Source organism: Megalobrama amblycephala, linkage group LG1 (assembly GCF_018812025.1).
Source record: "Megalobrama amblycephala isolate DHTTF-2021 linkage group LG1, ASM1881202v1, whole genome shotgun sequence".
In the NCBI taxonomy this organism is placed as follows: domain Eukaryota; kingdom Metazoa; phylum Chordata; class Actinopteri; order Cypriniformes; family Xenocyprididae; genus Megalobrama; species Megalobrama amblycephala.
In genome coordinates this window covers 20531669-20559168 of record NC_063044.1, presented here as the reverse complement: position 1 = coordinate 20559168, position 27500 = coordinate 20531669, and the positions used below count along the sequence as shown (strand labels likewise).

The following is a 27500-nucleotide window of genomic DNA, read 5'->3' as shown; positions in this document are numbered from 1 at the left end:
GTGTCAATGAAAGTGTCAGTGTCATCAAGATGAAAAGTCCTGACACCATTGTTTATGAACAAGATAGTCAAATGGCTTTGTCATGTTTTCATTATGACAGTTTACTCTGTCAATGTTTTCCAATACAAAAAAGTCAGATCTTGGTGACACTACCTGAAAATGCTCAAGACAGCACTATATACTATTTGCACAGCCATTTGAAAAATACAGTAAAGTTACACATTACTGTATTTAGTGAGGTAATTGAGTACAAGACACTGAATATGTATGTTTCACATTTTTACTGCATATGCTCTTTGCAATTCTAATTTGTTCACAGCATTGTGCAAAAGAAAAAAATACACCCTTATTTGCAACAAACATAAACTCCCTTTGGGTAGAGCTGTGCACAACTGTAAACAATATTGCAGTACATATGGCAAATCTTTACTGTAACACTACTGTACACTACAATACACTAAATGTGTGATGCAGTAAAGCTGTACGTCTAAATGTAAAATGTACAGTGACAAGTTCTTGTCCCACTGCAAGCTTCATGTATGACATGATGACAGTAGTGCAGTGCAGATTGTTTAGTGCTGAATTACTGTCCATTTATACACACCTGTTCTCCCAACGAAATGTTTGAATAATTGAATTTACAGTGGTTCTCCCAACATTTGGCTGCACCCTTCGACCAGATCTGCCTATGTACTTGGCCTCTTCTTCCTCTTCCCCTGTTTTGTCCCCTTCCCCTTCTTCCCCGCACCCTTACCACTCTTCCACGAGGCTGACCTTCCATTTCTGTATCACAGTATTGTAGAAATGGTACACACTATGTCCTGCTTGGTTCGTATATGCTTGTAAAGTGGGGGTTTATGGGATTCAGCTCTGACAGTGATTGTAGAGAAGTGGCTTATCATTGGTTGAAACTAATGCTTCACACACCCCTTCTCATCAGTGAAAGTTGAGATTCACTTGAGAGAAATTGTTCAATTTAGGAGACATTTTCAGGAAAAAAAGATTTAAAAAAAATGTGTAAAATTTGCTTGACAGATTTTGACAACTTGTTCAACATTTTTGTATGTAATGACTCAAGCAATGAAATGAGGACTATTACTGTAGTTTTATATGGAATGACTATTCAGCATTCACAAGTATAGTTAATTTTGACTGACATGACATAAGCAAATGATAATGTTATAAAACAGCAGAGAGTTGTATGAAAGCAATTGATGCATGTCCAAAAGCATTTGCAATTTGTTCGAAGGAATGAGAAACTGCTACTATGATGTGCACAAATGACTAAATGTTGTGGAGGTTGAACTAACTGTTGTGCAAATGTAAATAGTGATGTGAGAAATGCACCAAAGCGACTGAGAAAAACTGTAAGAGAACAGTAAACAAATATTACCAAAAATATTACACCTACATTTTACGCCTGACTTTTCTCTGGCCTGGCTCCTCAGCATCTGACTGAAGGTCAGATCGAACCTCAGCCTCTCGAGCCTTCCTCCTTCCTTCCTCGTAGCTGTCTGAAAAAAAAGAAGAAAAAAAAGATAAATTAAATCTTACATCACTATAAACATTCCTAAAAATACATAAAGAATAGTTATCCAACATACCAGTGGTGAACAGCTCTCTAATTTCCCAGGACACCCAGTCCTGTCTTGGTGTCACCTGCTGCTTAATCACTGAGTATAGGGACATTCCCTTAAGATGTGGCCATAAGCACACTCCATTCCGTATCCAAACACTTGGTACCAACTCCACTTCTTTGGTTTTTATGAACTCCACCACTTTGTACATGTCTGAACTTAATCTATAAAATAAAATAAATACATTTTAATAATTAAAAATTAAAAAAAAAAAAAAAAAAAATCTGTATGCTGCAGTGCTGTTACATCACTCCGTGTGCAGTAAAGGAACTACAACAAACCGGCCATGATATGGTAACCTCACATACTTCATTACGTTTTCATTCAGCTCAACATATTTCAAGCTAGGTGAGAGGTTATCAACTAAATAGATCCCGATCTGAATGGAGTTTATGGGATAGTGAAAGAAAGGCTCCAGGTGTTCATACTCTCTGTAGATAATATAAACTTTCTCCTGACACTGAAGAATATTCATCACTAAACCAATGCAGCCTCCAATTTTGACACAGCTATCTGCCATACTTGAGAGATTCAATCTAGTGCTACCTACAACAACCTCCTGGAACTGGTGAGTGTCATTAAAACCTGGAGGGATTGGGCCATTTTCATGCTGTTTCTTTAATTCAGTTCTCACATTTGCATTTACAAAAGAACTGTCCATTTCCGAGAGTCGTCTTATAATCTGTGATAGGGGATGGTGTGGAGTTCTTATCATTTTTTTTATTTGTCCCAATAAATTTTCAAATGAAAACCCAGATATTAAGTCGAGTCTTTCATTTTTTTTGACATCCTCAGAAAGATGGGTTAGTCCATGTACATTGTAGCTGACAAACTGAGGACCATAGAGCTCACTAAAATGCTTTACAAATGAAACAAGCAAGCTGTGCGCAAAGTCATTAAGACCTATACACAGAGTTGGACTAGAGAGAATGAAAATAGCCACAGATAACAACATAAAGTTGTTGTACACTGGTTCTGAGAGCACATCATGAAGAATCACTGGACCAGTGTACAACAGAAACTGTCGCAACTCTGTTGCCTACCACCTCAATCTATCTGAGAGTTGCCTAGGTTTCCTAGCAAAGTCCACAGGAATATAAGGACTCAAGCTAATGAGAGCATCTGAGATTGCAAAACTTTGGTGTGCAGACAAACGACAGCATAAAGGCCCTGAAGCAAGCCATAAGTCCAGCAGTTTTCGCATGACACCAAGACATACAAGGTGCATGTAATCGTGTGGAAAACCTGAGACCATGCTGATTCCTCCATCTTTTAAAAGTGAAGCTTCAAGATGATGTTCCTCATCCGACATGTTGAGGAAAGATTCATCCTACTTGGGCTGTTGACCTCAGGAAAGGTCATTCTGTGATTTATGTACACACCAGACTGGATGCACTTGTCACAACCTGAATAACCTGTGTGTGATTTAATTCCCTTTATAAAAGCTCTAGCAGGAGCATCACAGATGACAGACGTTACTTTTAGGAAAAATTGCTTTCCATTTATGACAAATCCCTTGCTTAACTCTTGCAATTCACTGACTAGGTCTGTTAAATAGTCAGTCAGGGATGTTGGCTTGGATTTACTGCAGAACAGGGCAATAACAAATGGTTTCTTTGTATAACCATGCAGTAACCCTAGAATTGGCCAAAACTGCAATGATGAACTTTTAAATAGAGGCAGGCCATCCATGTTCAATTGGATTTTGAACTCATACTTATCTGGAACAAAAGACCAGATTTTTTCCCAGGGTTTTGGAAAGAGCTTTAAGAATACCAAAATAATGGTATGTGCCACACGCAACATTTTGGATACTGTATGAAGTCACTGTTTTTAGGAGAATCCTGCCATCTTTAGGTAAAAAAGGATGATGAACTTTTAGGATAAGAGGGCAGTCAGACCCACTAAAGACACACCATAATTGACAGCCCAGTTACACAAAGACTCAGTAAGGGAAGAACTACTTCCCCTGCCATCATCTTCCTCATGTTCTCCTTCACTCTCTGACTCAGACAATGCATCATCCTGACTGACATCAAACCAGCTCAGCTCCTCATCATGCACTGCAGCACCATGATCATCTGTTTCTCCTAAATTACTTCCAAATGCAGAGAACATTGCATTGACCTTTTTTACTGCTCTTTTTCTAGCATTTCGTCTATCCATGATTGTGTAATGACCTGTTTGTTGCTGGTTTCAATGTTGACTCTGGAGGAAACATACAAACACACACAAATCCATTAATGCCAAACTAAACACTATGATAAAGTAAAATCAATAGGCTAATAATTAATTATATAACAAACACTTTGCATTGCATTAGTCTTTATCTTTATGTATAGTGTTTCTTAAGTAAAGAAAACACTTATTCAAACAATCAGGTTTTTATTTACCATTAGAATACAAGCAAGCAGAGAAGCATGCGACACTTCGATGAATGACACTGTCAGTCAAACCTCATTACTCCTAACCAGTGAAAAGTATTAAAAAGAGCTGAAACCTTGTAACTCCATGGATCCTCGAACTGTCAGTCAAACCTCATAACTCTACCCGCTTCTACAGTGAATGAAGTCACTTCATTCACTTTAAAAGAGCTGAAACCCTCATCAAAAAGTATAGAACCCAAGAGGCGACACTCTGATACTTTTTGGGCTACAACCACTAGATGGCGCTCCAGTAGCGCGGCCGCCATTATGGGGTGAAAATACTAACTGGACCATAGAATCCTTCACATCTAAAGGTAGGAACACACCAAACCGGCGCCAACAAACTAGTGGCGACGAAAGCAGACTGTGGGGTTGACTCATGTCGGCAGTGTCTGGGTCCAAAGTTGGCCTGACACATCAAACCAACGCTAGACAGCCGACGGCCAAGTAGCGTCCGTTCTGCCCTCCGTCAGTAGTTGAACAGCCAATCAGAATGGTCAGATGGCCCGACGGACCAACGATCTCCGACGCCGATTCAATCGGCGAATCGCCCGAAAAAAAAGCCAACGAGGACCAACTTCAGCTGATGGTGCAAAACACACTCAGAAAACTTAGTCGGCCGACGAACAAAAACTCCCCGACAGCCAACCGTCGGCTTGGTGTGTTCCTGCCTTTACGCACCCAAAATCGGCGAATTTCACTGCCAAATCAGAAGCGCAAAAGAAAATTTTTCAAATGAAATCATCAGTAAATTTTATGGCACCGACAGTAAATGTTGTATTGTCTTATATATGTTTTATTTTACCAGTTGTGGAATCCAACCATTCAACCATCTGAGGTAACGTAATTAGCCTACTTTATTGAGTATTTCCATTTTATGCAACACATTTACACATTTATTAATAGTAAATTAATTATTAATACATTTAAGATCATCATGTTTGCAGCGAACAATATATTTCAGACCTAGTGGTGTAATAGTAATATAGTATTACTCCACTAGGTCTGAATTGAAATATATTGTACGTTTTAATGGATCAAGAGGTGTGACTTTGACCAGAGGTTAAAACAATGCTCCTCCCTCTCTCTTGCTTCTTGGATGGACTCAAGGAATCTCCGTTTGTGTGGCCTCAGTAGGCCATGGCCTGTAGGCCTAGGCCTGCAACCCAGCCATGTGCTCATCTATGAGAGAGAAGAAGAACTCTCTCCCCACTAAGAGTCAAATTAACAGCTTAAGTTGTTTCATATTTCTTCAACCAACGCAGAAAATATTGATTACAACTTCAGACCGAACCATCAAGGATTTCTCCCCAGCCTACAGATCCAATGCTCCTCAACCTAAAGGCATTTTGCAAGTACATTTGAACACTATTTAGTACAGCAATTTAGTATTAAAGGAACACTCCACTTTTTTTGAAAATAGGCTCATTTTCCAACTCCCCTAGAGTTAAACAGTTGAATTCAGCCGATCTCTGGTTCTGGCGGTACCACTTTTAGCATAGCTTAGCATAGTTCATTGAATCTGATTAGACCGTTAGCATCTCGCTTAAAAATGACCAAAGAGTTTCAATATTTTTCCTATTTAAAACTTGACTCTTCTGTAGTTACATCGTGTACTAAGACCGACAAAAAATGAAAAGCTGTGATTTTCTAGGCTGATATGGCTAGGAACTATACTCTCATTCTGGCGTAATAATCAAGGAACTTTGCTGCCGTTCCATGGCTGCAGCAGACGCAATGATATTACGCAGCGCCTGTGAACCCCTGCTTGCACAGGGAGCGTGCCTTGTAACCATGGAGACGTTTGTGAGAGACGCTGCGTAATATCATTGCACCTGCTGCAGCCATGGTACGGCAGCAAAGTTCCTTGATTATTACGAACCAGAGATCGGCTGAATGGATTCGAAAACGGTAAAACTCAACTGTTTAACTCTAGGGGAGTTGGAAAATGAGCCTATTTTCAAAAAAAGTGGAGTGTTCCTTTAATTTGTGAACCACCTTTGTTAGCAAAGGTGTTTTATTACTGAGAAAACTGATGGTCTTTTCCAGATTGTTTTTGACTTTTTCCCATAGCTCCATTTCCTGTCCCACTTCCGGTTCAACTCTATCATTGCTCATTTTTACCTATGTATGTGTGTGACCTGCGTGTATGTTATGTGTTTGTTAGTTTAGTTATGTGTTCGTGATTTAGTAAATAAAACTTGTGCACAATACATATTTGGTTCTGTCTCCCCGTCTGTGAATAAATTGGCTTTTAAATGATCAGATCTTATTACAGCTCTAAGCACTGTAAATGCTAAGAATTATTTTTCTGTAGCCATGAAAAATACCCTTCTCTTAGAATTAATTAATAATTGATTCTGAGTGTTCACAGGATGAACTGATTTATTGATTGTAATTTTAATGTTTTTTTTTAAGTTTAAGTTAATTTGATTAACTGATTCAAATATTCATAATTCATCATAGTTAATAATCATAATGAGTTATGAATAATTATTAATATTCCCCATTTGTGCTAATATCGCAACAATGTGGCAACATTACAGTGAAGTAGGCTCCATTTAAACGAACATTTATTTAAAGTTAAAAAGTTATTATTTGGCAAAATTAAATTTCCTTAATAGGCTTTACTCCCTTCAAACGTAAATTGAAATGTCATGGTTTCTGTCACTGCAACTTGACGAACACAAAGGAAAAAACTTCAGCCCAAGCAAACGCTGGATATAGGCTTTATTAGTTTATTGTTACATACAGCTCTTCACGACCGTTACATATCACATACCCAGGTACTTGATTGGTCCTTGTTAACTACTTCACAAAAACTTTCCCACACTGTATTTTTCTTTCTTTCCTTTTTTATAATAATAATAAACTTTATTTTCTATAGAGCCTTTAAAAACTAGCATCTCAAAGAAGATCTCACAAGAAGATGATTAAATAAAACACAATTATTTGTTTTGTTTTTAAGTTTCCTTTTTTAAATTACTCCTGGATGTTTTGCCTCCATTGCTGCTTAAACAAGTGGACCATAACTGTGTAGCTTAATGAGAGTCTGCAAATTAGTGCCTGATGAAAAATTTTAAACACGTTCACATTTGAGTTTGTATTTAATATTTCCATCATTAATGATTTATCTTATCCACCTGCAACCCACCTGCAATTAATTGGACTATTTTTTATTCCTTGGCGCACCCGACCCGTGGATTGGATCTGCGCATCACTATTACACATTTATTCAGGCATGTTATTTTAATGACAGAAGTTCGACTGTATTATTAATGTAATTAATAGAAAATACTAGACTATAAATACTATAACATCTCACTGTTACTGATTTATCATGAGCTCAAAGCATGGATAGAATCTCTCTACAGTCTGTTCTGATTCACCAACACAGTTTCACTGATGATCCATTATAAGCAGGACTAAACCCAGGATAGAGCGGTTGAGTGAATGTGGTCTGGACTGTGTGGATGAGGCTCATTGTGTCTCCAGAGACTCTGTAGAAGGACAGAATTCCTGCACTGTGATCCACATACACTCCTACTCTACAGCTGGACACTACAGGGAGTTTAGACTCTATGTTATTGTGTATGAATGAGCAACTGGTGGGAAAGCAAATCAGACTCCAGGACTGATCATTATATCCAAACCGACACTCGTTACCCAGTCCCTTCCTGTTGATGCTCTTATATGACACTGATATATACACACCAACCACACCATCTCCACTCCATTCAATCTCCCAATAACTCCGTCCACACACACTCTCTCTACACAACACCTCAAGATATTCATCAAATCTGTCTGGATGATCAGGATGTGGCTGCGCTGTGTTAGTGTAAGTTATCACTCTGTTCCTCTCAGACAGAAGGAGGTGTTTGGATGCTGTGTTTGGATCCAGAGTGAACTGATGGGAATCTGATGGAGATAAAACACATCACAATCAGGAATTATCAATCTGATCTTTTAATGTGTCTGAACTCTTCATAGAACTCTGTCATGTTTTCTTTCTCCTTCTCCAGGAAGAACATGAACACATTCAGTGAGTTTTTCTGCTTGTTTTCTTAGTGACTTACATTGTAGGAAGTCATTCCTGGTCCTAGGAACAATGTTGGTGAAAGTGACTGTGGAAATCAACAGACATGAAGAGTGTGATTATCATGTCAAGAGAAAATGATCCCTGCATCCGTTCCTAAGACATTTCTAATATGATCTACATGATATGAGATGATGGAGGATCAGATGAATCTCCAGGACTTTACCTCTGTGAGAGATCTTCTTCAGCTCCTCTTTGCAGAAATCCTCCAGTTTGTATTTTAGCTGACGGACAGATTCTCTCACAGCATCGAAAGAGGAGAGAGAACTGAAGGGATCGTCTTTTACCTCTGTAGATTCAGGAGGAGCTGAGAGAGACTGGAAACTCTACAGAAAACAGAAAACGAAGCTCATCACCTCCACACTTCAGCCAATAACCTGCACTACTGTCAGATTTGAGAAGCTCTAGTTGTTCTTTAGTAACTCTCCTCAATCCAACACTTTCACAGTATCACCTTCATTCTTCTCATATTCATTATATCATGCTAGAGCTATAAGCTATAAGCACCCTATGCTTTTACATTAGCACATTTGGTGCACACCCGGGTTCAATTGACGTCAGAGTTCGGTACGTTTGGATGATGTAAACACTGTCTTCTGAACTCAGGTGCACACCCGCGAACCGTACCCGAGTCCGCTTAAAAAGGGTGGTCTGGGGTGCGGTTCAAGTGAACTCCAGTACGGTTCGCTTCTGATATGGATGCAAACGTGCCAAATTGCAGAAGTGAACTGCTATTAATGCCGTATTATTTGGTAAAATGTGTGTTTTTGTGTGTGTTTCACTAACTTGTCCCAACAAGCGTGACTGACGTACTGCAAGCACGTCTCTTATTTCTCATTTCTGCTCGCCTTCAGCGTTCTACATTCATGGCAGATAGACACAAGTGCCATTATGAACAAAATCAATGGTTCAAAAACAAAAATATAAAAGTGAGGAGAGCAACGTTATGCATTTTGCCGCATTCTCCTGCGCCGTCATTACTAAGCAACGTAGTAAACAGCTGCTGGTTTGATGATGCAAATGAACCGCGGGTCGGACCCAAATAATATAATATTAACACAGTCCAGTGGGGGCAGGGGGAGGGGGGAGCAATCGAACAAAGTGTGAAAGCACCCTTACACTATATGTGAACTTTCTAGGAAATCACTTGGATGATCAAACATCTGGCAATAACATAACTGATCAATCACATAAGTGAGTGATGAGAAGAGAGAAATTCTCAACTAGAAGTCTTAATAGAAAGGAAGCGGGACCATCAATTTACTATAAATGGAGTTTAGATTTGGATACTGTGCACTCGTAACCTGTGAAACTTTCTTTGCTAACTAATTACGCTGAACCACTAAACAATAATGTTGTTGCTACAACCAATATGTATGTGCCACAACTTTTTAGCAATTAGTGTCCCTGAAATTCATAACGTCCCAAGGTCAGGTTTTGTGTGGTTTTCAGTATGTTGAAGCATTGCTAATATACAGCCTCACTTCATGTTTGAGGACATCATGGTCAAATTACTCAACATGTTAAAGGCAAACAATTATAAAAAGATACATATACATTTTGTCAGGTTTGAAGATCATCTGATGTGCTGTTGTGAACTGTTGGTGGCGCTAGTAGAGTTTGGCAGCTAAATATATCTTCCAGAATAAAGAGTTTTCTTAAGAGATGTCCAGAGCTGAAATGCATTTTTGAGTGTGTCTCTTACAAAAGAAGATGATCAGATGAGAGTCTGACTGATGATTATATAATAACCGAACACACAGATCAACACTTCAGTCAACGGCTCATTCTGCTCTCATGAAATGTTTCTCTGTGAGTCTCTTGCTCAAGTCCACTATGATCCTGTTCTTCTAGATCTCTGTTACCTGCAAGAAATGGATGTGATCCTGTGTGTGTGAAAGCTGATCCAGCTCAGCGTCTCTCCTCCTCAGATCATTGATCTCCTGCTCCAGTCGCTCCAGTCGTCCTTCAGCTCGACTCGCTGCAGCCTTTTCCTGATCTCTGATCCGCCGTGTGGCCTCAGAGCGGCTTCTCTCGATGGAGCGGATGAGCTCAGTGAAGATCCTCTCACTGTCCTCCACTGCTGTCTGTGCAGAGCGCTGTTAGGACACACATCACAATCACACAGTGACTTCAGTGAGAATGATTGAGACTTCCCAAACTTCTCTTCTTCTCCAGACTCACCTTATGAGACTCCACAGCCTCTCTCAGCTGCTGAAGATCTTTCTCTCTCTGCTGGATCCTCTGCTGGAATGACCTCTGCGTCTCCTTCAGCTGGTGCTAAAGCACAAGCGAAAAAAAAAAGATTGTTGATGAACATGTTTATGTTGCCTTTCACCATATTTTGTGTTAAGCCCGGAACACACCAAGCTGACGCCGACGAACTAATGGCAACGAAAGCAGACTGTGGGGTTGGCTCACGTCGGCAGCGTCTGGGTCCAAAGTTGCCCTGACACACCAAACCAACGCTAGACACCCGACAGCCAAGTAGCACATCCATTCTGTGCCTGCTTGAGAATAAATGCCCTTCCGTACCAGCAGGTGGCAGTAGCTGAACAGCCAATCAGAATGATCAGATGGCCCGACTGACGGACGAACTCCAATGCCGATTTAACATGTCAATCGGCCCAAAAAAAAGCCAATGAGGACCAACTTCAACCAACGCTGCGGAACACACTGAGAAAACTTAGTCGGTCAACGAACAAAAACTGCCCAACGGTCGACCGTCGGCTTGGTGTGTTCCAGGCTTTAAGTTCAACATGGAGCACAAATATGCTCATCAGTTAAAGTCCCCTTACAGCTACTGTTCACTTCTGTTGATGTCTGCAATGTGAGTGATGTTACCTGATCATACGGGTGCCAATATAATTAGTCTCAACATTATTTAATCAGTTTATAGTTTAAAGTTCATACCTGTTTCTCTGTCCTCTGTGCTGCAGCTGATACAGTGTCGTGGTTTTTATGTTCATCCATCGTACACAGCACACATATACACTTCTGATCAGTGCGGCAGAAAACCTCAAGGATCTTGTCGTGTTTCGGGCAGATCATCTCCTGCAGTCGTCCAGTGGCGTCAGTCAGATTGTGTCTCTTTTTTTTAAACAAACTCTCATGTTGTTCAAGGTGATTCTGACAGTAAGAGTTCAGACACTCCAGACAGGACTTGACGGCTTTGTGTTTTCTTCCAGTACAGACGTCACACTGCACATCTCCAGCTCCAGCGTAACAGTCAGCAGGAAGTTTAATCTTCTTCAGTTTCTCCACCATTTCAGCCAGAATGGTGTTTTTAGCTAAAGCAGGTCTTGGTCTGAAGGACTCTCTGCACTGAGGGCAGCTGTAGACTCTCATCTGATCCTCCTGATCCCAGCAGCCTGTAATACAGCTCTTACAGTAACTGTGTCCACAGGGAATGGTCACTGGATCCTTCAGGAGATCCAGACACACTGGACACATGAACTCATCCTGAGAAATTCTGGCTTCTGCCATTTTACTGCATGAATACAGAGACACAACAGCTCAACTACACTTCAGTTTCAGTTTCTCTGAACTCACGTGATTCCTGTTTCCTGCTTCTGTGTTTGAGTGACGTGTAAAACAGGTTTATCTGCAAGTCTGTAAAGTCACAGATCATAAAACGTCTTCTAGATGTCAGTCTCAGACACTCAAAGCATATAAGTTACAGAGAATAAGAATAACAGAAAAAATAACTGCATTCTAATTATCACATGCAATGCTGTAAGAAATGTGATTTTATGGTTTAAAGTACTCAAGTTTGGAGGCCAAGAGGGCTGCATTTAAACCACATAAAATGCAAAGGGCCACATACAACTTGGATCGCAAAACTTTTATTTAGGCCTAGTTAAGACAATATTTGTAGTATTTACAAGTACTTACATGCACATACTTGTCCTTTAACGGTTGTCCTACTGATAGTGTCACTGAACATGAAAAAAAATGTCATTAAAAAAAGGATTATTAGTTTGTCTTGCTGTATTCTTAATGCAACAATGCATTCATACTCTGAGTATGAAAAAAGGCCCAAATGCACAAGGAAAAACAGTTCTTAAGCAAATGAATTAATGAAAAGAAGTCCTTTTTCCTAGTGAAATTCTGCATTGTTATCACAAGTAATTTCAGGTCTGGCTGTTGCTCAATTTTTTTGATACTTTTTATACTCCATTTCACCTTTTTAATACTTTTTATAGTGCCTATTTATACTCGGGCCTTTTACCTTTAAACTAGGTCAGAATCCAGAATCCTTTTTTGTTCAGAACAGTCTCGCGAATGAGAATAAGAGCGCTTGCTTTACATTACGTTTTACATGATATTAAGAATAAAAGTTTCGTTTTTCATGCTGCTAAGACCATCGGGCACTTACACACTACAAAGATTCAGCAGTGTCAACTGCATTAAATGTTGCAGAAATAAAGTTATTTGGTTTTTTTTTTACGAACATGCACAGTCTCAAGCATTTGATAGCGTGTGCGAACACAGGTGTTCAACACATGCGCACTAGAAAGATTCATTCTTGTCCAGTCTTCGCGCTTTTTCGCTCCAAAACATAAGATCAAATGTCTTTTTACTCTTTAAAAATAGAGTTGCTGGTATCTTTAATTCCCTCACACGAGCACTCGTCAACACGGGTTGCTATTGTGTTTGTTGTAGTTCTGTTTTTTCCGTTTCTTTTCAGACTGTGAAACAATGGCCCGTTTCAGTGTTGACACCTTGTGGACAACTAAATTAGTGCACAAACTATTCAAAGCACACGTGCAAAATGCGTCATGCGCAGTGTACGCGGATGTTCTTGACTATCACCATGCACATCATGAGACATTTTTACTGTAGCATTTTAAAGTTATGGACCCATGAATTTGACAAATGTGACAAAAGTTTCATGAGAAATTGCACTTTTGGCCCAATTGGAGGCGCTATATCTCAGCTGCCTTTGAGGGTGCCTTAAAAGTTGCACTGGGGCCTGATTCCAAGTTCACCTGACTGTCACCATGCAACATTATGAACAATTTTACTGTAGCATTATTAAGTTATGGATTTATAAATTTGACAAATGTGACAAAAGTTTCATGAGAAATTGCACTTTTGGCCCAATTGGAGGCGCTATATCTCAGCTGCCTTTAAGGGTGCATTCAAATTTTACCTGGAGCATTATTCTCAAATAACTTTTCTGTCATCATACAGCATTATGACCAATTTTACTGTAGCATTATTGAGTTATGATTCCATGATTCTGAGAGATGTGACATACAGTTACATGAGAAATTGAATTTTTGGCCCAACTCGAGAAGCTATATCTCAGTTGCTTTTGAGGATGCTTTTAAATTTTAACTGGAGCCTTATTCCCAGTGCACTTGACTGTTACCATGCCAAAATATAGACATTGTTATTGAAGCATTATGAAGTTATTTTAAGTATACTAAAATATACTTGTAGGTTTTTTAGGGTTTTTATGTCATTTTCCATTGTGCAAAGCAATAACGACTGGCTTTGAAGAACTGAAAATACATTTTATCCAGCATTAAACAAAGTAATTTATTTATCTCAATGATTTTCAACGTTTTTTTTTTTTTTTGTTAATATATTATATAATCCTATATATGACAACTGTACGAAATTTAGTACCATTGCCGTCGGCCCATTTGGAGGAGCTATCAATTTCCTATAGCTATATATACCTTCACTATTGGATCAGGATTTCGCTGAGATTCTTCTTGTATAAAGGAACTTTTTTGATGATAAAACTTAGCTTTTTGCAGTAAGGGTTTATGCAAAATACATCAAAAAATAAACCTATGCTCCAATTACTAAGTAGCTACACTGTGATTAACCATGCTGGATGACTCGAAAGATGTCTAAGCAAGTCTACAGGTAAGTGAACTACTTGATGGATCAAATTTCAGTTATATGTTGCGAACGTCCGCTACACATTATTTAACTACACATAACTAGGCTATACATCAATTATGCATAGTTTATGACGGAAAAAAATAAATAAATAAATAAAATAAATAAAAAATAAGACAACTTGGTTATAGCTTTGACTATTGTAGGGTCTGTAGTAGTAGTAGGCCTACTTGCATTCTAAACAACTTTTAGGCCTGTACGTGATATTAAAATTTGTGGGGAAAAAAACTTTAATTGGCTATAATGTGTAAGAAAGAAAATTTATTGAAGCATTAATAAGTTGTCTCTTTATGGAAACTGTACATAGGTTCTGATGTACAGACATGACTTTCACATTTTGTACCCCACAGTTTTCTCCCCACGACGTTAATTCCAAATATCACTCACTTAGTCACCCAAAATAAATAATTAAGCAACAACTATAAGAAAGAAAGAAAGAAAGAAAGAAAGAAAAAAAGAAAAGAAATATAACTTAATGTGTATAACTTAATGTATCTGAGGAAAATAATAATTTCTTAGTTGAAATTTAATCTCCTGTAGAATTACTGTTGAATTACGCCATATTTCATTTATTCATAAGTTTTTTCTGTTACTCATATATTATTCATAATTTCAAATATTTCTGCACCTGTTGTCCTTGCAGGTTCAAAGTGTTTGGAAAGGTATGTGGTAACATCACTCAATAGATGTTGAAAGTTATTTGTCTTGGTAATAATATTTTGTAATTCTGTCATCTTAACCGTAATGTATCATAAACATAATGTCTTTTCAACAGTCACGATATGTATCTGTGAGTGGGGAAGAAATTGTAACAGAAGTATCAAAATTGCAGTCTACTGAACAGTGTTTCAATGAAACCCCTTACCAAGATAATGCTTTCTGGGGACAACTATGTCATTCTCTATCTATACCCAACAATTTTAATAACAGAAAGAGACTTCACAAGACCACACTGCATATTAAGGTAAGTAAACCTCTATTTCTCTGTCTGTCTTACTGTATGTTGTAATCATTTGCTTTTATTTTTACACATGGACATTTCCAGAAGATTTTTTTTTTTTACGTTTAACTGCTAAGTCCTTTGTTTGTTTGTTTTTGTTTTTATTGCAGTTTCTGTTGTTTAATAAACACTAAACATTTAATTTATTACTTAAGTATGCAAATGTAAACAAAATTACCATTTCCATCTATTATGTGTTTGAATGTAATCAATATATATATTTTTTCCTAATAAGGCTGAACATTCAATCACAAAATCTGAGTCTGATGAACAACAATACTGTGTTTGTAAGCGTCCTAATACCTTAGAGCCATACGCTCAGTGTGATAGATGTAAAGATTGGTTCCACCCAAGGTGCGTTGGATTTCGGAGTATTGAGGATGTTGCACTGATTTCACCATGGTTGTGTCCTGACTGTTCCATAAAGAAAACAAGTAGACCATTACAGAGGACTCAACTTCATTTTGACAGTCCTGATCAGTCTTTCAACTCTGAACCATTGGAAGAGGAAGAAAAACATGAGAGTGAAGGAAAGGTACAAACTAAACAGTGCCCCACTGAATTTCAAATAAAACTATCAGAAGATGAGTGGAGCAAAATAAAACCCACCCAAAGACGAGGCTACAGAATCCTGCAGCGTGGCTGGACAGATATGCTGTCAGAAAAAATTGGTCAGATGATTAACTGTGTTCTGGCTTTCTCATACAATAAAGTCATTCAGTCTGAGTCAAGAAAGAGGATGAGTCCCTACTGGCATGGAAAGGCCAGCTGTAAATTCCCAGGGTGTACCAAATTTGACTTGCACATTTTGGAAGAACCTGCCAAAAATGCAGAATGCATTTTCATCAATGTGGAAGTTTCTGGCTGAATAGACCATTCTAAAGGTCTTACATTTAGGAGACGCACTACCAGTAGTGAAAAGGAAGCATTAAAGGTGAATCTAAGAGAATGTACACCTATGCACCTTCACAACAAAAAACTTGCTGCTGCAGATGAGCAGAAGTTAATTGAGGGAAACACAAATGAGGTGCCTCCGCTCACAGTACTTCAAAAAATATCAAGTGAGTGCAATCTTGAGACTAGAATGGACACAAATCCATTTCTGGATTGTATCCAAGATGGCAGCAAGCTGGTTAAGTGCTACATGTCTCTCCTCTGTCTTCGTGTTGTGTTAATTTCCCAGTAATGATAGCATACTTCAGTATTTTTACAAAGATTTCTGAACAACTTTGTCATCTACCTGTGTGCGTCTGCGAATGTTTTTGGACTGCTGGCGCGGGTTGAGTGATTTTGACCGCTAACTGGGGGATTTGTTATTCTCCTGAGCCGGTGGACGTCGTTTCTGTGCGGCGTGCAAGCCGCACGCGAACTTCTGGTCCTACTGGTCCTGTGCTGCCCATTGCCCGTTCCCAGTTTCTGCTACAAGTATTGTCTGGATAAAGTTGCGATAAAGCGCTGACTGATGGTGTCGGCTCTTTGTTTACATGCTATCTAATTCAACATCGGCGGATCGGGAACACGGACTGGATTGTTTGTTACGGATTCTGGATTGTTTGACAGACTGCCCTTCTAAATCGGTGGATTGTAAACACGGACTGGATTTCACCATGCCACGGTTTCAGAGCTGCTTTTTTAACTGATTGCGCATTGACTTTTAAATGGAGACTCATTTTGATTTTTGCTGCACTATGTATGTTCTATTTGTGCAGTTCTGTTGAAGTTCTCAATACCTGTCAAGCCCCCGTTGCAGTTCTGTCTATTCCATTCACATCAGGCAGAAGCACATGTTCAACCAGCTGTTTATCATGGGGAAAGTCATTGCCTTTATTATCTCCAGCTATCCCTAGCTTAGTTTTCTTGGTTCGTACAACCAGCATTTTGATCCTTCAGGACAATTTCTGTGTGCCTCTTCATCCTAGCAGGACTGTTAATAAGGATTTTACCATCAAATCATTCAGACAGAGATGCCTTACTATCCTTTTGTTATTGATGTCCGGGAATATTCAACCAAATCCCGGCCCATTTGACTGTTCATCTTCGGATATTCCAGCAAGCAAATCCTTACATTCATTAACTTTTGATTGTTTTTGTAATCATAAAGTTCTTGGACTAATGCATCTGAATATACGTAGTCTTCTCCCTAAAGTTGCTGAGCTCACTGCATACGTTCATACTGCAAATCCTGATATTCTTGTCATTTCTGAATCATGGCTTAAGAAATCTATTTTTAATTCTGCTGTTTCAATCCCTGGTTACAATATTTTTCGTCAAGATAGAATTTCTAAAGGTGGGGGGGTTGCTGTCTATTGCAAGGACAATTTACAATGTTCAGTAATTTTTTCAAAATCTGTTGCTAAACAGTTTGAGTTAATACTCTTAAAAATTGCCTTATCTAAAAATGTATTTATTACTGTTGCTGGTTGTTATAGACCACCCTCTGCTCCTGCATGTGCTTTGACTGTTTTGAGTGAAATAATTGCTCCTTACATCTCCTCTGAATTTATTTTGTTAGGGGACTTGAACTGGAATATGTTTGATCCTCCATCATCCTTAAAATTACAACTAGATGCGCTGAACTTGTCCCAGATTGTGCAGGCCCCTACAAGACTTAATTCTAAGACTATGGAATCTGGCTCATTAATTGATATTATTCTTACTAATAGGCCAGAGAAGTACACATCTGGAGTGTTCTGTCAAAGCCTTAGTGACCACTGTACTATAGCCTGTGTCCGCAAGGGCTCCACCTTAAGAAATCCTCCGGTGCTTGTTTTTAAACGTTTATTGAAAAAGTTTAATGAACAGGCTTTTCTGAATGACCTGTTTGTTATGGACTGGTACAGAATTGGGCTTATTCCTGACGTTGATGAGGCGTGGGCATATTTTAAACTCTTGTTCAGTACTGTTTTGAACAAACATGCCCCTCTTAAAAAGTTCAGAGTAAAAAATCGTCTTAGCCCTTGGTTCAGTCCAGATCTGTCCGAGCTTATTCGCCAAAAACACACTCTATGGCGCAAAGCAAAGATTTCTAATAATATCTCTGACTGGCAATCATACAGGGCTATGCGAAACAAATGTACTCAATCTATCAGACAGGCAAAATCAAGTTACTTCAAGCACCGTTTGACTGTTAATGGCTCTGATCCTCGAAAATTCTGGAATACCATCAGAACAATGGAAAATGAAAACATCTCTTCCCGTTTGCCCACTGTAATTAAACATGATGGTGCTGTTATCACAGACAAATCCAAAATGGTTGATCAGTTTAACCGACATTTTGTTAATGCTGGTTGTGCCTACGAGAACAGTTCCAGCATCTCTACATGTTCTTCTGCCAACTTGACACCTGTTAGGGATTTACCTGTTTCAGGTTCCTACTCCTTTTCCTTTCAGTCAATACAAGAGATTGAAGTACTCGAGGAACTGCTCAACCTGGATACTCACAAATCTGCTGGATCGGATGAATTAGACTCATTATTTTTAAAAATATCAGCTTATATTATTGCAGCGCCTATTACTTGCATTTTTAATCTTTCACTCCGTACTGGTATTTTCCCAAGGGATTGGAAATCTGCTGCTGTAACCCCACTTTTTAAAGGGGGTGATAACTCAGATTTAAACTGCTATAGACCTATTTCCATTTTGCCTTGTCTCTCTAAAGTATTAGAGAAGTTGGTCAATAAGCAGCTCACGCACCATTTGGAGACTCATAATGTTTTTAATCAGTTTCAGTCTGGCTTCAGATCCGGTCATAGTTGTATCACTGCTACACTTAAGGTTGTCAATGACATCAAATGTGCCATTGACAACAAGGAATATTGTGTAGCTGCATTCGTTGACCTGGCAAAAGCTTTTGACTCCGTGGACCATGAATTATTGCTGGATAAACTACGAGGTATTGGACTCTCTGAGAGCTGTCTAGCTTGGTTCAAGAGTTACTGCACTGGTCGCTCACAATCAGTAAAGGTGGAGGGGTTTGGGTCAGATCCCCTGTGTAACAAAGCGGGACTGAGGCAGAGATCCATATGCAAGCTTTTATTTACAGTGAGCATAGTCGTACAGGCTGGGTCGATCAGGGGCAAACAGGAACAGTAAGGAACAGGCAGAAACGTAGTCAGGGTACAGGCAGTAGATCGAGGCAGGCGGATATCATTCACAGAACAGTATACAAGGCAAGAGTCAGGACAGGCAGCAACGGGTCAATAAACAGGAACAGGCAAGATCAAACACAGGCAGACAGGAAACAAGGAAACGCTCAGAAATGACACACTGGGTAATCAAGACTTCGCAAACTGGTGGTGTGAGTGTGAGTCCTTTATAGTCCTGATAATGAGCTGCAGCTGGGTGTGGTGATCAGTGTGGTGTGCTAGGGTGGATGTGGCAACAGGTGATAGGTGGAGTGAGTGCATGTGATTGACAGGGGGGATGATGGGAAATGTAGTCCGGAACTGACAGGATTCGTGACAGAATGTCCCCCTCCCGGAAGGCGCGTCCTCGCGCCGTAGATGGCACAACTGGGGAGGGGGGTGGGTGCCCTGGAGACCTACAGGCAGGAGATACCCACGGTGGGTCAGGTGCCACGGGCAGCTATGGCGGGTCAGGAGCCTCGGCGGCCACGGCGGGTCAGGAGCCTCAGGCGGCCACGGCGGGTCAGGAGCCTCAGGCGGCCACGGCGGGTCAGGAGCCTCAGGCGGCCACGGCGGGTCAGGAGCCTCGGGCGGCCACGGCGGGTCAGGAGCCTCGGGCGGCCACGGCGGGACAGGAGCCTCGGGCGGCCACGGCGGGTCAGGAGCCTCGGGCGGCCACGGCGGGTCAGGAGCCTCGGGCGGCCACGGCGGGTCAGGAAGCCACGGCGGTCAGGCGGCTCGGGCAGCCACGGCAGGTCAGGCGGCTTGGGCAACCGCAGCAATGAGTCCATAAATGGCCCTAGTGGGCTACAGTCCATAAATGGCCCTAGTGGCCTACAGTCCATAAATGGCCATGACAGCAGTGGCTGGGCAGGGTCCCCACCCACCAGGTCCCCACCCCTAGGTATACTGCCCCCCCCCCCCAAAAAAAAAAGTTCTTGGGGAAATCAACGGAGGCATTGGCGGGTTCAAGGGCAAGGAGCTCGGGTGGCGCCAGCAGGGCAGATGGCCTGAGCGGTGGTGGCAGGGCCGACCAAGGGTGCTCCGTGGCCGTATCAGGGAGAGCGGACAGCTCTGGGACGCCAGCAGGTTCGAGCTGCTCCGGGATGGCAGCGGGCTCAGGCTGGCAGACTGGTCCATAGTCAAAGAAGCCCGAGTACATCCTCCAGGCCCGCAAAACAGCCAGAATATAGAATGTGAACACAGTCCTTCTGGCCATGACGGGACTGACGGGAAGCGCATGCGGGGCTGGAGTAGACTCACTGGCTGGAGCGGATTCTGGAGTGGACTCACTGACTGGAGCGGACTCACTGACTGGAGCGGATTCCGGAACGGACTCACTGGCTGGAGCGGACTCAACAGCAGGAACGGCCCCTTTGTTCACTGACACTGCAGGGGCGGCCATCTTGTCCATCGCGTCCAGGGCGCGTGAGTGCGTTGCGACCAGTGAATTTGAATGTGTTCCCCTCGGCAACTTTGAGTGCGTTGCAACCGCTGAATTTGTGTGCGTTGCTACCAGCGCGCTCACGTGCGAAGCGTCCAGCGGGCTTGAGAACGAAGCGTCCGGCTGGATTGAGGGTGACGCGGCCACCGGGCTAGAGAGCGTAGCGGCCGGCGGGCTGGAGTGCGAAGCGGCCACCGGGCTTGAGAGCGAGGCGGCCGGCTGGCTTGAGAGCGAAGCGTCCGGCGGGCTGGAGTGTGAAGCGGCCGGCTGATGCTTGGGAATGCCAGCCGCTCGTGCTGAAATCAGCGGTGGATCAGCCACACTGGAAAGCAATCCTCTCCGTACTCCGACAGATCCAGAGGCGTGCCGTGATTCTGGGCGCTCAGCGGGGACGTGACGATACTCTGGGTGATCAGCGGAGACATAACTTGACTGGGCGATCAACGAAGACGTGACTTGACTCTGGGCGATCAGCGTTGACATGGCTCGGTGTTATGGTGGTAGCCGCCATTTTGTGTATGTCCTTTGGCGCGGCGGCCATTACGTGTTCTACCACGGTGTCGCATCTCTCCGCGACCCCCACAGTAAACAGAGAACCAACAGATAACAAAGCAAAGTCCATAAAGCCGCTGAGTGATGAACGCGGTCCCTCTCGTCTTAGTTTATTCTGGAGAGGTTGGTTGACGCCATCACAGAAGAAGTCAATTAATGCACAGTCCGGTAGATCAGAGAGGTAAGCAATGTCCAAGTATTCCTGCACATATTCCTCTAGCGATCGCGTACCCTGTGTACTCCACAATAATAATTGTGTAATGTCCATACCGTGTAAAGGTCCTCCGGGAAAGCTGCTGGATCGTGGTGGCGGCGAAGTCTTCTGTAACAAAGCGGGACTGAGGCAGAGATCCATATGCAAGCTTTTATTTACAGTGAGCATAGTCGTACAGGCTGGGTCGATCAGGGGCAAACAGGAACAGTAAGGAACAGGCAGAAACGTAGTCAGGGTACAGGCAGTAGATCGAGGCAGGCGGATATCATTCACAGAACAGTATACAAGGCAAGAGTCAGGACAGGCAGCAACGGGTCAATAAACAGGAACAGGCAAGATCAAACACAGGCAGACAGGAAACAAGGAAACGCTCAGAAATGACACACTGGGTAATCAAGACTTCGCAAACTGGTGGTGTGAGTGTGAGACCTTTATAGTCCTGATAATGAGCTGCAGCTGGGTGTGGTGATCAGTGTGGTGTGCTAGGGTGGATGTGGCAACAGGTGATAGGTGGAGTGAGTGCATGTGATTGACAGGGGGGATGATGGGAAATGTAGTCCGGAACTGACAGGATTCGTGACACCCTGCCTCTATTTAAAGGGGTCCCACAAGGAAGCATACTGGGGCCTATACTTTTTAATATTTATGTTAACGATATTGCTTTTGCTGCAGGTGATTCTCACATACACTTATATGCTGATGACACTATTATTTATTCATTTAATTCTTCCCTGACCATTGCACTGTCTTTACTGCAGGCCAGTTTTACTCGCCTCCAACATGCTTTCTCTAGCCTTCATCTAGTTTTAAATACAAATAAAACTAAATGTATGGTTTTTAATAGAAATTTACCAAACGTTGAACATCTGCCTAAAATGTTTTCATTGGATGGTTCAGAAATCGATTATGTTGATTGCTACAAATATCTTGGTATCTGGCTTGACAGCAAGTTATCGTTTGAAACGCACATAAATGTACTGCTCAGCAAGGTTAAGTCTCGTATTGGTTTTCTTTATCGTAATAAATCTTCTTTTACACATTCTTCTAAACAGCTCTTGGTTAAAACGACAGTACTTCCGATTTTGGATTACGGTGATATAGTTTACAGGTATGCTTCAAAAACTCTCCTTCATAAATTGGATGTTATTTACCATGCTGCAATCCGCTTTGTGACTGGAGCCTCATTTAACACTCACCATTGTCATCTGTATTCTTTACTGAATTGGTCTTCTCTCCATTCGCGTAGACAAATTCATTGGCTTCTGTTTATTTATAAAACCCTTATTGGTAAAACTCCATTATATTTACAGTCCCTTTTAACTGCTCATAATACAAGTCGTAATCTGCGCTCTAGCAGCTTCCTTACTCTCTGTATACCCAAAGTCCGCACCTCCTTTGGTCGTTGTTCTTTTCAGTTTTCTGCTGCATATGATTGGAATCATCTGCAGCAGACTCTAAAGCTTAGCTCATTCATATCGCTTTCTTCCTTTAAAAATTCAGTTCAGTCAATAATTCAGGATCATTGTACTTGTTCTTAGTTTATTGTTTGTTTTTATATGTCACTGTTTATAGCTGCATGTGTTACCTGCATCTTTTATGTTTTTGTATTGTACTGGCTTTTTATGCTGCCTCTTGGCCAGGTCGTCATTGTAAATGAGAACTGGTTCTCAATTGACTCACCTGGTTAAATAAAGGTTAATAATAATAATAATAATAATAATAAAATGAGCAAGACTTGAACCAAAATTTCAGTCCTCTACAACTTCAGTATTTACAGTTTGTGGCAATTTCACGTTTTATAACGCACATGTACTTGACCGATCAACTTCTAAGAGACTTGCAGAAGAAAAATACTCTTCTTCTGTACCGCAAAAGGTTGAAACAGATTTCAGCTGGGCAATGATTCATGCGTGAGTACATGCTTTCTGCCAGAATGACATACACACGTACCTGCAGCGATGTCTTCAGGTCAGTGAAGGCAAACAACAATGCTTTCACTGTTGTGCACATTTGTGCTGTACACATGATTAAAATACTGTGCTGCAAGGTAGCAAAAGTGAAGTGTGTGAAGCCAACGGAAGATCTCTTTCTGTATTCAATGGCACTGCTGCAGAATGCCACATCACTAGATGAGATTCAACACTTCTCTGTTTGGCAGTGGTCTCAGGGCAAGATCTCCTGGCTAAAAAACTTGGACCGTTTTCAAGGGAAAGATCGATGGAATGCATTTGGATCTGAAGGTGACTATGTGATTTGCCATCTAGACTACATCCATCACAATGAAAGACTGTCTGTATGTGACGCTCGCAAATGTCCTTTCCCTGAGCTCCCAAAGCTTTGCTGGTCTGTTGCTGTACTGTAAGTAACCAAAATGTTTTATTTTATAAATATTTTGTTTTCATAATGTTATTAAAATGTTATGCCAGTACCATATGTTATTGACATTGTTTTTAAAACAAAATTTCAAAATAGGTGTAATGACTTCTCAGACTTACAACAGTCAATTAACAACTGGGTTGCTGACAATCATTCACTTCTATGCAGAAAAAAGTGGAGGTACATGACAATTTAAAAATGAATACACTAAATGCAAGAGATATGTGTATATGTAAAGTTTTTTTTTTTTTTTTGCATATATAATTATGATTTCTTTTTGTATTATATATAAAAATGTTTTTATTTAATGCTTTTTATTATTTTATATGTATTGTGTTGTGCACAGCAACGGAAGGGTCTGTCGGGGAAGAAGAACATACACAGCCCGCAAGTTTGTTCATGGAGTGCCTCCTTTTGTGATTATGGCAATAGATGCTACAGTCACCTGTGATGGTCACCCAGAAATGCAGCCACCAATGCTTCCTTCATCAGTTCTGCTTTGTGATGAAAGGCAAGAATCTCCTTTTTAAAATGAAGAGTTATAAACATAGTTAGAGTCAACATCTTGTAATAAACATAGAGTTCTATTTTGTCAAATGGATGAAGATATGAAGTTGACATAATAAACACAAATAAAGAAATATACTTGTAGTTAAATATCTTTATGTATATGACTGTTTAATTGGAATTATTCAGTTGCTCCATGTAATCACGTCTTTGTTCACAATCAGATACCAACCTGTTGCGGTGACATATCATCTCACGTCAAAAAATCATTTTGTTTCCTTTCATCGAATCACTGGTAGTCACTGGAATTTTTATGATGGGTTCAAGGAACTGAAACAGCCAGGCTTTGGGGACCAACAGGCAACCGTTAAAGAATTTAATAGTGTATTCTCAAAAGACTGTACTGTGGGTCACATCATGCTTGTAAGGGTAAGTAACCACTTTAATATGGCAAATGTAGTATTTATTTTAAATTAGCTATACATGTATTATTAAAAATTGTATTTTACACTGTAAAAAATGATAGTTGGATCAACTTAAAAAATACTCTCTAATTTGTTACAGCCATATTTTTTAGTTTTTCCTCAAATTAAATTTACGATTTTGCTGTAACATTTTTTTTAAGTTTGTCCAAAGTATCACTTTTTTAAGTGTATAGACACAGAATAACAGATTATTCTGTAAAATTATGTTTGCAATGGTAAATTGTGACTTTTCACAATTAATTCCTTCATCCAATATATTTTAAACTTGTTTTCAGACTCCAAGAGAACATAAACCTGTGATGGAAGGGTCAACTGAAATCACTGAAATCAGTGATGACACTCCTGCTGAAGTATGAATCAATCGAGAATGTACACAGCGACATTTACAAATGAAATATTATTTATATATAAATATTTGTATGCATAATACATTTTTATTTATGGTACAGAGTTCAACAGAAGAGGAACAATGCGACAGAGAGAGAATGGTAGTACAGGATTACTACAATGAACGCCAATGTCTGTTCAATGTAATGTTGAATGTAATGTGTACATGTACTATTTCAAAGATTGTAATGTTAAGTATGTTTCTGTTTTTTATTAATTTCTTCTCAAATGTTAGCTATGGGCAACATGTTATAAGATGCCTTAATATATACAACTAATACCTTGCATCCTATTTTATTAATCTGGTGGTAGACTCTTACAGAAGGACAGCTTGCTGACAAGCCCGTAGTGGAAGAAATCTCACCTGCAATTGACCATCAATGATGAAAAACCTTGCAGAGGTATCTTAAAAAATATATTAATATTTAATAAATCTATTTAATATATTTATTTAATATTTTTTTTTATAATTTGTTCTAATGTTGACCAATATAAGACATTTGGATAGAGTAAGTTTAATGGGTGTAAAGTTTTTTTTTTCAAGTGTAGATGTTGAATAACACTGATTTAATCATTTTATATTGGTTTTAAAGTAACACTGGATTTATATTTACTCAACAGAAATTCCAACCTTATAAAGAATTACAGGAACGTGAATGCTTATCACAGGAACTGGGGGCTTGCTGCTATCAAAGAGTCGGAAATCAGTAAGTCCAATAGGGGATATATATATATATATATATATATATATATATATATATAGATATAGATATGTGTGTGTTTGTGTGTGTGTGTGTGTGTATATATATATATATATATATATATATATATATATATATATATATATAATCATCTAAGTCATGTTGCAGGTCAAAATTATTATTCAAATATTGATTATTCAATTTTTCAAACTGTCAAATTGGGAAAAACCATGGGGGGAAAACTTGTGTCACCCTATGATTTAATTGCTTATAGAATTGCTTATAGATCCACTTTTAAGCAGTAATACATTCAAGTAATCATTTTCTGTATGAGTTTATCAGTTTTTCACATCATTCTGGAGGAATTTTGGCCCATTCTTCTGTACAAAGTTGTTTCAGTTTATTCGAGGTTTGTAGGCATTTGTTAATGCACAGCTCTCACCACAGCATTTAAATCGGGATGCAAACCTTCATTCTTTTATTTTTTCAGTCATTCTGTTGTATATTTACTGGTGACTAAAGTATTTCTCTTATGGCTTTTCCATTTTTGGCCAATTTTTGTTAAATAAATGTGTGATATGTGATATGTTATTGTTTTCTAATGTCTTATTTTCAAAACGTTAAGACTTGCCAAGGAACAGATGATTTTTTATTATGCCATGATACAGTAAACCATGGCATTTAATTGGGTATCTTAACCTTTTTCAACATGACTGTATATATATATATATATATATATATAGATATAGATATAGATATATAGATAGATAGATAGATAGATATATAGATATGTATGCTTTTATGTGTGTGTGTGTGTGTGTGTGTGTGTGTGTGTGTGTGTGTGTGTGTGTGTGTGTGTGTGTGTGTGTGTGTTTGTCAGAACCATGCACTCAGAAGTAAAGAATGTACAGTGGACACAGTGCAATACCTGTCATGGTTGGCTTCACACAGAATGTGCAGGAATAGATCGAGCCACTGACACATCATTTAACTGTGGGTGCCACATGAAACTGCCCTATTGTTTAAAAAGGTTGGTCAGTTAATACTTAATGTTCATGTGATGTAAAACCACAAAGTTGTTGCCATAACTGCTGTTTTATTTTAGAACGAGGGCTGCTGCGGAAAAGGGCATGCTGGAAAGTATCTTGACAGATGAAGAGATTCAAGTAAATGTTCAAAATGTTATGATTAAGCAAAAACTAACACAAGTACAGAATAAAACATTGATTCATTAGGCTAAACAGTTGTTGTTAATGTGATGTCTACATTTACAATTTATGCTTTCTGGATTCACAGAAACTTGCAGATGATCTTAGAACTGGGGTGTTGCGATCAAATTGAATGCATCTTAAATGTCACCCCAATTTCAATCTCAAATTCAAACAAAACAGAGAAGCCCTAATTAGTATCTTCAATGAAAAACAGGTAGCCTATAATAATAATAAAATTAATAATAATAATTAAATGTTATTGATGTTATTAATGGATTATAACAAAAGATATTGTGATAGTAATGAGAGATTCTTTTCTTTCAAACTTAATCATAATTTTTGTTCTGTATATTCAGACGACAGCCATAATAGATAGAGTGGACACTGTATTGGGCCGTGACAAGACAAACTTGGAAGA

The 27500-nt window shown here is 39.8% G+C and overlaps 2 protein-coding genes and 1 long non-coding RNA gene across 3 annotated transcripts in view; 1 reads left to right on the top strand and 2 right to left on the bottom strand.

The window, feature by feature from the left end:
* The window catches only part of LOC125243939 (gastrula zinc finger protein XlCGF57.1-like), an 848513-nt gene that overhangs the window by 375734 nt on the left and 445279 nt on the right, over nt 1–27500 (bottom strand). The gene's annotated exons all lie outside the window — the stretch shown is intronic.
* LOC125244303 (tripartite motif-containing protein 16-like) lies at nt 6782–11709 on the bottom strand. The gene is made up of 6 exons (XM_048154352.1): nt 11076–11709; nt 10347–10442; nt 10028–10261; nt 8329–8488; nt 8143–8190; nt 6782–7984 (listed from the first exon to the last, which is right to left on the bottom strand). Exons 1-6 carry the CDS (start codon nt 11646–11648, stop codon nt 7449–7451), a joined length of 1647 nt encoding a protein of 548 aa, XP_048010309.1. The 5' UTR covers nt 11649–11709; the 3' UTR covers nt 6782–7448.
* Nucleotides 25791–27098, top strand: LOC125245420. The gene is made up of 3 exons (XR_007179525.1): nt 25791–25877; nt 26752–26901; nt 26977–27098. It is a non-coding gene; the product is annotated as an uncharacterized LOC125245420 (long non-coding RNA).